Raw genomic sequence first — 13,962 nt, forward strand, 5'->3', positions numbered from 1 at the left:
CCCTTGGTGTCTGTCACAGTGTAGTTATGTCCCTTGGTGTCTGTCACAGTGTAGTTATGTTCCTAGGTTTCCCTCACATTGTAGTTATGTCCTTTGGTGTCCCTCACAGTGTAGTTATGTCCCTTGGTGTCCCTCACAGTGTAGTTATGTCCCTTGGTGTCCCTCACAGTGTAGTTATGTCCCTTGGTGTCCGTCACAGTGTAGTTATGTCCCTTGGTGTCCCTCACAGTGTAGTTATGTCCCTTGGTGTCCCTCACAGTGTAGTTATGTCCATTGGTGTCCCTCACAGTGTAGTTATGTCCCTTGGTGTCCCTCACAGTGTAGTTATGTCCCTTGGTGTCCCTCACAGTGTAGTTATGTCCCTTGGTGTCCCTCACAGTGTAGTTATGTCCCTTGTTGTCTGCCACAGTGTAGTTATGTCCCTTGGTGTCTGCCACAGTGTAGTTATGTCCCTTGGTGTCCCTCACAGTGTAGTTATGTCCCTTGGTGTCCCTCACAGTGTAGTTATGTCCCTTGGTGTCCCTCACAGTGTAGTTATGTCCCTTGGTGTCCCTCACAGTGTAGTTATGTCCCTTGGTGTCCCTCACAGTGTAGTTATGTCCCTTGGTGTCCCTCACAGTGTAGTTATGTCCCTTGTTGTCTGCCACAGTGTAGTTATGTCCCTTGGTGTCCCTCACAATGTAGTTATGTCCCTTGGTGTCCCTCACAGTGTAGTTATGTCCCTTGGTGTCCCTCACAGTGTAGTTATGTCCCTTGGTGTCCCTCACAGTGTAGTTATGTCCCTTGGTGTCCCTCACAGTGTAGTTATGTCCCTTGGTGTCCCTCACAGTGTAGTTATGTCCCTTGGTGTCCCTCACAGTGTAGTTATGTCCCTTGGTGTCCCTCACAGTGTAGTTATGTCCCTTGGTGTCCCTCACAGTGTTGTTATGTCCCTTGGTGTCCCTCACAGTGTAGTTATGTCCCTTGGTGTCCCTCACAGTGTTGTTATGTCCCTTGGTGTCCCTCACAGTGTAGTTATGTCCCTTGGTGTCCCTCACAGTGTAGTTATGTCCCTTGGTGTCCCTCACAGTGTAGTTATGTCCCTTGGTGTCCCTCACAGTGTGTAGGTGTATGTATAACTATACTCTTTGACCTACAGATTTATTTTATGTAAACATAATTTTACATTTATAGTCCCTCACATGTGTAGTTTTTATGTATAACTCACAGTGTGTAGGTGTATGTATAACTATACTCTTTGACCTACAGATTTATTTTATGTAAACATAATTTTACATTTATAGTCTTCCCTCTTCTTCCCCCCGGACATGACATTGACAAACTAGAAGTTTTTATCCCTGTTCCCTATTATCATCAATGATTTATAACCATACTCAGTACACTGGTGTAGGAGAGATGTTTTATTATAACAAATGATTTATATACGCGGTACACTGGTGTAGGAGAGATGTTTTATTATAACAAATGATTTATATACTCAGTACACTGGTGTAGGAGAGACGTTTATTATAACAAATGATTTATATACTCAGTACACTGGTGTAGGAGAGACGTTTTATTATAACAAATGATTTATATACTCAGTACACTGGTGTAGGAGAGATGTTTTATTATAACAAATGATTTATATACGCGGTACACTGGTGTAGGAGAGATGTTTTATTATAACAAATGATTTATATACTCAGTACACTGGTGTAGGAGAGACGCTTTATTATAACAAATGATTTATATACTCAGTACACTGGTGTAGGAGAGATGTTTTATTATAACAAATGATTTATATACTCAGTACACTGGTGTAGGAGAGATGTTTTATTATAACAAATGATTTATATACTCAGTACACTAGTGTAGGAGAGATGTTTTTCTTACCTGATTTGACATGAACTTTAACACACTGGCTGCCAGGAATCTGGGTTGTCGTGTAAACAGGTGTAGAAGAGATGACCCTTTGTTCAAAGCCTTCAAGGAAAAAAACAAGTTCTCATATCTAAAACTCAGTCCAGTAACATCATAAGTTCATTTCTATATATTGTATTTCATAATTAAGTAATTTTATGTGCTTATATTGATATATATACATACAAATTTCATATTTCAGCATCAAACCGAATGAAAAAAAAAATTCAGCATCTCAGTTTTAGAATTGTTAATACCTGACAATGTCACTTACCCTGAGTGTGTAGGAACTGTTACATGACATGACATTGTCACCCTGTGTTTGTAGGAACTGTTCCATGACATGACATGGTCACTTACCCTGAGTTTGTAGGAACTGTTCCATGACATGACATTGTCACCCTGTGTTTGTAGGAACTGTTCCATGACATGACATGGTCACTTACCTGAGTTTTTAGGAACTGTTCCATGACATGACATTGTCACTTACCCGGAGTTTGTAGGAACTGTTACATGACATGACATTGTCACTATGTGTTTGTAGGAACTGTTCCATGACATGACACTGTCACTTACCCCGAGTTTGTAGGAACTGTTCCATGACATGACATTGTCACCCTGAGTTTGTAGGAACTGTTCCATGACAGGACATTGTCACTTACCCTGAGTTTGTAGGAACTGTTACATGACATGACATGGTCACTTACCCTGAGTTTGTAGGAACTGTTACATGACATGACATGGTCACTTACCCTGAGTTTGTAGGAACTGTTCCATGACATGACATTGTCACTTACCCTGAGTTTGTAGGAACTGTTCCATGACATGACATTGTCACCCTGTTTTTGTAGGAACTGTTCCATGACTTGACTTTGTCACTCACCCTGAGTTTGTAGGAACTGTTCCATGACATGACGTTGTCACCCTGTGTTTGTAGGAACTGTTCCATGACATGACATTGTCACTTACCCTGAGTTTTTAGGAACTGTTCCATGACATGAAATTGTCACTATGTGTTTGTAGGAACTGTTCCATGACATGACATTGTCACCCTGAGTTTGTAGGAACTGTTCAATGACAGGACATTGTCACTTACCCTGAGTTTGTAGGAACTGTTCCATGACATGACATTGTTACTTACCCTGAGTTTGTAGGAACTGTTCCATGGCTTGACATTGTCACTCACCCTTAGTTGGTAGGAACTGTTCCATGACATGACATTGTCACTTACCCCGAGTTTGTAGGAACTGTTCCATGACATGACATTGTTACTTACCCTGAGTTTGTAGGAACTGTTCCATGACTTGACGTTGTCACTTGCCCGTAAATCCTGCCACGTGATGAAGTTATGGAATGGTTTGCCTGTCTCCCTGTTGGAAGATTGATCATCATGTAATGGTGTTTAATCATGTAATACCAGATACTATATCTACAGTCTATATTTTCAAATTATCTCCCTTTTCTGGACTAAATAATTCAGTCTGTTTGTCACCAATTAAGAAGACTTAGTGACTTATTATAGTTTCAACTTCCATATATGGTAAAACAAGAATTACAATGATTTTTTTTAAAACAAATTCCTTTTAATCTGAATATTTTTGAATCCCCAAACCTTTTCCCATAACTTAGGTCAGGTCATCACAGATCTAATAATTTATATCAAACCTAAATGCTGATTTCACTTTTACAGAGAATTAGTGACAGAATACACAGACTTAACGTATCTGCTATTTCTCATTTTCACCCATTTTTGACAGATTTATTTCATGTCTAGAAACATAGAAATATAAATTCCGATCGAAATTTGATTTGGTTTATCTACAAATAGATTCAATATTTTAGGTAATGCTTTGCTGTATCTAATCATGCATGTTTACATTTACCCATAGTATTGAAACTGCTCAGAATAAGTTTTAATTTACAGACATTTAATACAATCCATATATATTATGTATAGGGACCTTTTCAACTTATTAATCAACTTTGGAACAAAGACAGATGTTTCACTTTAAAAAATGCTTAAATACACATAATTACCATTTTAATACCTTATAACTTAAAAGAAAGATTATTCATTCTAAACAAATTAATATAAAAAATAAGAGCTTCAATTAATGTACAGGGTATCATTTTCAAAGATTAAATATTTTTTTGCTATTTCAAGGAAAAGAATTCATGAGTATTTTCAAAAAGAACACACAATATCGTCAAAAAATAATATCATGTTTAGAGATCTCTGATTAGTAATCTATACTTACCTGTACCAGGTAAGGAATGTAGATCTCTGATTAGTTATCTATACTTACCTGTACCAGGTAAGGAATGTAGATCTCTGGGTAGTTATCTATACTTACCTGTACTAGGTAAGGAATGTAGATCTCTGATTAGTTATCTATACTTACCTGTACCAGGTAAGGAATGTAGATCTCTGATTAGTTATCTATACTTACCTGTACCAGGTAAGGAATGTAGATTTCTGGTTACTTATGTATACTTACCTGTACCAGGTAAGGAATGTATATCTCTGGTTACTTATCTATACTTACCTGTACCAGGTAAGGAATGTAGATCTCTGATTAGTTATCTATACTTACCTGATTAAGGAAGTTATCTATACTTACCTGTACCAGGTAAGGAATGCAGATCTCTGATTAGTTATCTATACTTACCTGTACTAGGTAAGGAATGTAGATCTCTGGGTAGTTATCTATACTTACCTGTACCAGGTAAGGAATGTAGATCTCTGATTAGTTATCTATACTTACCTGTACCAGGTAAGGAATGTAGATTTCTGGTTACTTATGTATACTTACCTGTACCAGGTAAGGAATGTAGATCTCTGATTAGTTATCTATACTTACCTGTACCAGGTAAGGAATGTATATCTCTGGTTACTTATCTATACTTACCTGTCCCAGGTAAGGAATGTATATCTCTGGTTACTTATCTATACTTACCTGTCCCAGGTAAGGAATGTATATCTCTGATTAGTTATTTATACTTACCTGTCCCAGGTAAGGAATGTAGATCTCTGATTAGTTATGTATACTTACCTGTACTAGGTAAGGAATGTAGATTTCTGGTTACTTATGTATACTTACCTGTACCAGGTAAGGGATGTAGATCTCTGATTAGTTATCTATACTTACCTGTACCAGGTAAGGAATGTAGATTTCTGGTTACTTATGTATACTTACCTGTACCAGGTAAGGAATGTATATCTCTGATTAGTTATCTATACTTACCTGTACCAGGTAAGGAATGTAGATCTCTGGGTAGTTATCTATACTTACCTGTACCAGGTAAGGAATGTATATCTCTGGTTACTTATCTATACTTACCTGTCCCAGGTAAGGAATGTATATCTCTGATTAGTTATCTATACTTACCTGTCACAGGTAAGGAATGTAGATCTCTGGTTACTTATCTATACTTACCTGTACCAGGTAAGGAATGTAGATTTCTGGTTACTTATGTATACTTACCTGTTAGTTATGTATACTTACCTGTACCAGGTAAGGAATGTAGATTTCTGGTTACTTATGTATACTTACTTGTACCAGGTAAGGAATGTATATCTCTGGTTACTTATCTATACTTACCTGTCCCAGGTAAGGAATGTATATCTCTGATTAGTTATCTATACTTACCTGTCCCAGGTAAGGAATGTAGATCTCTGATTAGTTATGTACCAGGTAAGGAATGTATATCTCTGATTAGTTATCTATACTTACCTGTCCCAGGTAAGGAATGTATATCTCTGGTTACTTACCTGTACCAGGTAATATGTATACCTGTCCCAGGTAAGGAATGTATATCTCTGGTTACTTATCTATACTTACCTGTCCCAGGTAAGGAATGTATATCTCTGGTTACTTATCTATACTTACCTGTCCCAGGTAAGGAATGTATATCTCTGATTAGTTATCTATACTTACCTGTCCCAGGTAAGGAATGTAGATCTCTGATTAGTTATGTATACTTACCTGTCACAGGTAAGGAATGTAGATTTCTGGTTACTTATGTATACTTACCTGTACCAGGTAAGGAATGTAGATCTCTGATTAGTTATCTATACTTACCTGTACCAGGTAAGGAATGTAGATTTCTGGTTACTTATGTATACTTACCTGTACCAGGTAAGGAATGTATATCTCTGATTAGTTATCTATACTTACCTGTACCAGGTAAGGAATGTAGATCTCTGGGTAGTTATCTATACTTACCTGTACCAGGTAAGGAATGTATATCTCTGGTTACTTATCTATACTTACCTGTCCCAGGTAAGGAATGTATATCTCTGATTAGTTATCTATACTTACCTGTCACAGGTAAGGAATGTAGATCTCTGGTTACTTATCTATACTTACCTGTACCAGGTAAGGAATGTATATTTCTGGTTACTTATGTATACTTACCTGTCACAGGTAAGGAATGTAGATTTCTGGTTACTTATGTATACTTACCTGTACCAGGTAAGGAATGTAGATTTCTGGTTACTTATGTATACTTACTTGTACCAGGTAAGGAATGTATATCTGGTTACTTATCTATACTTACCTGTCCCAGGTAAGGAATGTATATCTCTGATTAGTTATCTATACTTACCTGTCCCAGGTAAGGAATGTAGATCTCTGATTAGTTATGTATACTTACCTGTCCCAGGTAAGGAATGTAGATCTCTGATTAGTTATCTATACTTACCTGTACCAGGTAAGGAATGTATATCTCTGGTTACTTATGTATACTTACCTGTACCAGGTAAGGAATGTAGATTTCTGGTTACTTATGTATACTTACCTGTACCAGGTAAGGAATGTTGATTTCTGGTTACTTATGTATACTTACTTGTACCAGGTAAGGAATGTATATCTCTGGTTACTTATGTATACTTACCTGTCCCAGGTAAGGAAGGTAGATCTCTGATTAGTTATCCCCAGGCATGTCACCTGCCCAGGAGTGATATTAGCAGCTTAAAGATAAAAAGTAATCAAGCTATAAAAATAGCGTACCTGTAAATTGTCACAACATTCCTCACAGATGATAAAGTTCTCTTACAATCTTGGCAATTTAGCTCAAGTACACATAATTTGATAAACTAACCTTTTCAAATAAGACAGACACAACATTATTCAATTCCTATTATAACCAAGCACATTTGATTTAAGAACACTTTCATGACATTAATTCTTACTTCAACTTGAAATATTTTTTTCAAAATGAAATACACTGAAAGTTGAATGTAATACTTACCTCTTATGGATTCTTTTATACACTCGACAGCCTGTTGTACTAATAGGTCAGGGTCAATTTCTACCCATCGTGGTTCTGGGTACATAAGCTGTATCTATAACAGTCCAAAACATAACTGTCAGCTACAACACATACGGAGATGACAATACTTCTGGTTAAGAAATAAAATAACCTTCATATGAACAACTGGGTGGTCGATTGGTCAGGTGGTCAGTTGATCGGGTGGTTGAGTGGCACAGAGGTTGAGTGGTCAGGTGGTTGCTTAGTACAGTTGTTGGATGGTCAATTGACGAGGTGGTCAGATGGTTAGGTGGTGTAATGGTTGGGTGGCACAGTAGTTAGGTAAATGGGTGACATGGTAACATACTCCCATACTAGCTTGCCATTCGGGGTTCAACTCCCTGGATAGACGTAAAAAACGAAGAAGGTCACCTGCCCAACCACCTTGCTTTCCCTGGCTAAGACCCCCTGCATGCTTATCTGGGCCAACAGGGGTAGAAAGCTCTAATCAGGGGCAGTAACTCTGCACAATAATTGTTACATTATACATCTGACAATCACCCAAGTATTGTCTCTATAATTTGACAATAAAAGTTGACCAAAGACATTGACTTCAAACATTGTCTCATTCTTCTTGACACAACAGCATGACAACAAAGAAATATTAACTTGTGTCAAAAAACAGGAATGACATCTACATATAGGGAAAACATGGTCAGTGTCTTCAGATATTCCTTAAACACTTGACAAGTAATAAGACATGATTCTATATGAAATGAATTCCACCATAATTTCTTTGACTTTTTGTTTTTAAACATTTGTTATCTGTAGTTGCACTTATAGATATAAAAATTAAACTTTTACGTCACCCTAGGTACAGGATAAATAAGTGTTCCCTCACCCCCAGGTGCAGAATAAATAAGTATTCCCTCACCCTCAGGTGTAGGATAAATAAGTATTCTCTCACCCCCCAGGTGTAGGATAAATAAGAATTCCCTCACCCCCCAGGTGTAGGATAAATAAGTATTCCTCACACCCCCAGGTGTAGGATAAATAAGTATTCCCACACCCCCAGGTACATGATAAATAAGTATTCCCTCATCCCCAGATACAGGATAAATAAGTATTCCCACACCCCCAGGTGTTGGATAAATAAGTATTCCCTGACCCCCAAGTATATGATAAATAAGTTTTCCTTCACCCTAATGTAGGATAAAATAAGTATTCCCACACCCCCAGGTGCAGGATAAATAAGAATTCCCTCACCTCCAGGTACAGGATAAATAAGAATTCCCTCATTCCATTCCCAGGTACATGATAAATAAGTATTCCCTCACCCCCAGGTGTAGGATAAATAAGTATTCCCTCACCCCCAGGTGTAGGATAAATAAGTAAGCCCTCACCCCTAGGTACATGATACATAAGTATTCCCTCACCCCCAGGTACACACCCCCAGGTGTAGGATAAATAAGTATTCCTTACACCCCCAGGTGTAGGATGAATAAGTTTTCCCTCATCCCCAGGTGTAGGATAAATAAGTATTCCCACACCCCCAGGTACATGATAAATAAGTATTCCCTCATCCCCAGATACAGGATAAATAAGTATTCCCACACCCCCAGGTGTTGGATAAATAAGTATTCCCTGACCCCCAAGTATATGATAAATAAGTTTTCCTTCACCCCCCACACCCCCAGGTGCAGGATAAATAAGAATTCCCTCACCTCCAGGTACAGGATAAATAAGAATTCCCTCATTCCCAGGTACATGATAAATAAGTATTCCCTCACCCCCAGGTGCAGGATAAATAAGAATTCCCTCACCCCCAGGTGTAGGATAAATAAGTATTCCCTCACCCCCAGGTGTAGGATAAATAAGTATTCCCTCACCCCCAGGTGCAGGATAAATAAGAATTCCCTCACCCCCAGGTACAGGATAAATAAGTATTCCCTCACCCCTAGGTACAGGATAAATAAGTATTCCCTCACCCCCAGGTGCAGGATAAATAAGAATTCCCTCACCCCCAGGTACAGGATAAATAAGTATTCCCTCACCCCTAGGTACAGGATAAATAAGTATTCCCTCACCCCCAGGTGCAGGATAAATAAGAATTCTCTCACCCCCAAGTACAGGATAAATAAGTATTCCCTCACCCCCAGGTGTAGGATAAATAAGTATTCCTTACACCCCCAGGTGTAGGATAAATAAGTTTTCTCTCACCCCCAGGTGTAGGATAAATAAGTATTCCCTCACCCCCAGGTTTAGGATAAATAAGTTTTCCCCCACCCCAAAGTGTAGAATAAATAAGTTTTCCCACACCCCCAGGTACAGGATAAATAAGTATTCCCTCAACCCTAGGTACAGGATAAATAAGTATTCCCTCACCCCAGGTGCAGGATAAATAAAAATCCCTCACCCCCAGGTACAGGATAAATAAGTATTCCCTCACCCCTAGGTACAGGATAAATAAGTATTCCCTCACCCCCAGGTGCAGGATAAATAAGAATTCTCTCACCCCCAGGTACAGGATAAATAAGTATTCCCTCACCCCCAGGTGTAGGATAAATAATTATTCCTTACACCCCCAGGTGTAGGATAAATAAGTTTTCTCTCACCCCCAGGTGTAGGATAAATAAATATTCCCTCACCCCCAAGTTTAGGATAAATAAGTTTTCCCCCACCCCAAAGTGTAGAATAAATAAGTTTTCCCACACCCCCAGGTACAGGATAAATAAGTATTCCCTCACCCCCAGGTGTAGGATAAATAAGTATTCCCTCACCCCCAGGTGTAGGATAAATAAGTTTTCCCTCGCCCCTAGGTGTAGGATAAATAAGTATTCCCTCACCCCCAGGTGTAGGATAAATAAGTATTCCCACACCCCCAGGTACAGAATAAATAAGTATTCCCTCACCCCCAGGTGTAGGATAAATGAGTATTCCCTCACCCCAGGTGTAGGATGAATAAGTTTTCCCTCATCCCCAGGTGTAGGATAAATAAGTATTCCCTCACCCCCAGGTGTAGGATAAATAAGTATTCCCTCACCCCCAGGTGTAGGATAAATAAGTATTCCCTCACCCCCAGGTGTAGGATAAATAAGTATTCCCTCACCCCCAGGTGTAGGATAAATAAGTATTTCGCTCACCCCCAGGTGTAGGATAAATACGTTTTCCCTCGCCCCTAGGTGTAGGATAAATAAGTATTCCCTCACCCCCAGGTGTAGGATAAATAAATTCCCTCACCCCCAGGTGTAGGATAAATTCCCTCACCCCCAGGTGTATTCCCTCACCCCCAGGTGTAGGATAAATAAGTATTCCCTCACCCCCAGGTGTAGGATAAATAAGTATTCCCTCACCCGCAGGTGTAGGATAAATAAGTATTCCCTCACCCCCAGGTGTAGGATAAATAAGTATTCCCTCACCCCCAGGTGTAGGATAAATAAGTATTCCCTCACCCCCAGGTGTAGGATAAATAAGTATTCCCTCACCCCCAGGTGTAGGATAAATAAGTATTCACCCCAAAGTGTAGAATAAATAAGTTTTCCCACACCCCCAGGTACAGGATAAATAAGTATTCCCTCACCCCCAGGTGTAGGATAAATAAGTATTCCCTCACCCCCAGGTGTAGGATAAATAAGTTTTCCCTCGCCCCTAGGTGTAGGATAAATAAGTATTCCCTCACCCCCAGGTGTAGGATAAATAAGTATTCCCACACCCCCAGGTACAGAATAAATAAGTATTCCCTCACCCCCAGGTGTAGGATAAATAAGTATTCCCTCACCCCCAGGTGTAGGATAAATAAGTATTCCCTCACCCCCAGGTGTAGGATAAATAAGTATTCCCTCACCCCCAGGTGTAGGATAAATAAGTATTCCCTCACCCCCAGGTGTAGGATAAATAAGTATTCCCTCACCCCCAGGTGTAGGATAAATAAGTATTCCCTCACCCCCAGGTGTAGGATAAATAAGTATTCCGTCACCCCCAGGTGTAGGATAAATAAGTATTCCCTCACCCCCAGGTGTAGGATAAATAAGTATTCTGTCACCCCCAGGTGTAGGATAAATAAGTATTCCGTCACCCCCAGGTGTAGGATAAATAAGTATTCCCTCCCCCCCAGGTGTAGGATAAATAAGAATTCCCTCACCCCCAGGTGTAGGATAAATAAGTATTCCCTCACCCCCAGGTGTAGGATAAATAAGTATTCCCTCACCCCCAGGTGTAGGATAGATAAGTATCTCCTCACCCTTTTGCTGCTTGAGCCTTTGATGCTGCCATCTTTTACATAGACATGGCTCCTCATGGTTGTGGTGCCGATGTCGAGGGAGATGATGTAAGGCGTGACATCATTAGGCACTTGTCCCTCACCTTTGCCAAGGTTCATACCGTCACCAAGGACTTTCTGTTTATAACAAAATACTGTATATGATATACTGATCAACAATGTAAATGGAACAATGGGGCTTATGTACCTGCATTGCTCATGATAATCAAGCATTTTACAATAAAAGGACACAGAATCAAATTCATTTTATGCTCATTGAAAGCAAACTTATTACTTAGATAAAACAATGTTTGGTCCAATAATTAACAATATTTCACATATATAACAAATAGGGTGAGAAAATAAGTTAAGGTTCATTAGTTAATATCAATATTCTACACTTATTTTTCTTTTTTCATTATTTTTTTTAATTCCACAAAAATGGATCCTATTTTAGTGATTTTGAATCAACAAGTGGGAATAATAAACTGATTTTTTTAACCTGGTTTAATCTAGTTATGTCATTTTAACCACAATTTAAAAAATCACAATAAAAAAACACTTTTGATTACTTTTCCTTTGGATTTTATTGAAAATATTTACCCTATATTACACATGCTTATACTTTCCAATTTGACACTCAGTAACACTGATGACAATAAAGGATTACCACCATTTATATCAATTCCAAACCTACACTGTTTGTATGTACTTTATTATAACAAAATGAACTTACGCTATAAAATCGTGTCCGCTGTGCCCTGTCATCCATATGTTTCACCCCTGAATTAATAATATGTGTGATGACATCATTATTCATGAATCAATAAGTGGTAGAATGGCACAAGACCTAGTGTAAAATCTTTTTTTAAATGATTTAAACTGCAAAATTGAATTGCTCTGCATCAAATGACAAAATAATTCTGTAGTGACTTAGAAAGCAAGCTTCTTCTTCCAGTCAGTACAGTTTACCATCTGGCCCCAATTGTTCAAAGGCTTGTTAGAGATAACCAGTGGTTGGTGAAAACTTTTAAATGTGATTAAAAAATTGTGTTCGTTCTTTATAATTTCACAGCTATAAAGTTGTTGAAAAAGGCCAAATTGACATTTTTAAGTGTCAAGATTACTTTTAAGTCCTTGTTTTTACAGTGGCAGCAATTTTTATTTTTCCACTAATTATATAACTACTGGTTAACTCAGACTTTGAGCAACTGGGCCTGGTGTATTAATTCCTTAATATATACTATATATGTAATATATACTACACTGGTTGTAGGATCGCTTGTTCAATCAATAGCAATAATGTAAAAAAAACTTTTCTAATAAACCTTTTCTTTATGACTATATATAAATGTAGCTTATCAATAAGGAAATTGAAACTGTTGACTTTGATACCATCTACAATACTTTCATGACCGTACATCGCTCAGGTCCAGGGGAAGTTACAGATCCAATACATATCATCTCTCAAATCTAAGGATGAACAATCAACGGAAATAACATACCGTGACACATCGATCTCGTGCATTGACAAAATCAAACACCGACTGATTTATTAAAGTCATATTAATAAACTCACGATTTCTTATTCCTACACGTCACCATTTGTTTTTAAAGGTCCGTCCGCCATTTTGATCAAGTCATGTGATAAACCATAGGCCCAGTATTTACTGACATTCAGACGTTTCCATAACAAAGTTTAGAAGTGATCTGATGACAAAAATTTCAAATAAAGAAAGAATCTGCAAATAAAACAAGAAATATCTTATAATATTTCTTTTCGTCGATTGATTAATTGTGAATGATATTGAAATGAGGTTCTTTTTCACACTTCATGTATGTACTCCTCGGTAGTATAGTGGTAAGTATCCCCGCCTGTCACGCGGGAGACCGGGGTTCAATTCCCCGCCGGGGAGCGTACTTTTTTTTTTTCTTTTCTATTTTTTGTAATTTTCCCTACCTTTGCCACACCCTTGTCATTATTTGTATCCATTATTATGCGTTCTACTTTCCGTATGTCAAGTTTTAAAGCACGGAAATTTCGATACCAAGATGATACTACGGATTTGTATATCTAGATCATTGTCGTGTAAACAACGTTTCCTAGCTGGTTGTCTCACTGTTCAACCAAGCCTTTGTCTAAACTAATAACCATCATTCTAAGTACTATCAATATTTCGGTAACAGTCTTATTGCGATACTTTTCAATCAAGAAGTGGAATTATTAGTATGTGGATTTTGAAGAACACCACCATGCCCCATTCTAAACTGAAAGTAAGTTTTTGTTCATCTCCGAGAAAGGCTAACGGCGGTATAAATATATGTTTGTGAACTAAACTGAAGCGTATTTCGTAAAATTTACCTCCAAATCAAAGAAGAGATATCCGGAGGACGAAATCATCAAAGTGATCCAGTTTTTGGTTGACAACACTTTCGTCGGGTTTGATGGTAAGATCTTCCAACAGGCTATTGGCATACCTATGGGACCAAACTGCACCCCTCTGTTGGCCGACTTGTTTTTTGTTTTCATACGAGGCTGAATGTATTGA

General features: G+C 38.3%; 1 protein-coding gene and 1 non-coding gene across 2 annotated transcripts in view; one reads left to right on the forward strand and one right to left on the reverse strand.

Moving 5' to 3' along the window:
- LOC132552069 (putative glycerol kinase 5) overlaps positions 1-13,034 on the reverse strand; it is a 35,322-nt gene extending 22,288 nt beyond the window's left edge. The window contains exons 1-7 of the mRNA XM_060216211.1: positions 12,993-13,034; positions 12,150-12,196; positions 11,396-11,551; positions 7,156-7,249; positions 6,799-6,874; positions 3,179-3,272; positions 1,876-1,965 (exon numbers count right to left, since the gene is read on the reverse strand). Of these exons, the coding sequence (XP_060072194.1) occupies positions 1,876-1,965; positions 3,179-3,272; positions 6,799-6,874; positions 7,156-7,249; positions 11,396-11,551; positions 12,150-12,185 (546 nt within the window). The 5' untranslated portion in view covers positions 12,186-12,196; positions 12,993-13,034. The remainder of the gene's footprint in view (positions 1-1,875; positions 1,966-3,178; positions 3,273-6,798; positions 6,875-7,155; positions 7,250-11,395; positions 11,552-12,149; positions 12,197-12,992) is intronic.
- A 223-nt stretch (positions 13,035-13,257) lies between these two features.
- Trnad-guc (transfer RNA aspartic acid (anticodon GUC)) lies at positions 13,258-13,329 on the forward strand. The gene has a single exon. It is a non-coding gene; the product is annotated as a tRNA-Asp (tRNA).
- The last annotated feature ends 633 nt before the right edge of the window (positions 13,330-13,962 follow it).

Source organism: Ylistrum balloti, unplaced genomic scaffold (assembly GCF_031769215.1).
Source record: "Ylistrum balloti isolate Yb309-2 unplaced genomic scaffold, AGI_CSIRO_Ybal_v1 Utg370234, whole genome shotgun sequence".
Taxonomy (NCBI): domain Eukaryota; kingdom Metazoa; phylum Mollusca; class Bivalvia; order Pectinida; family Pectinidae; genus Ylistrum; species Ylistrum balloti.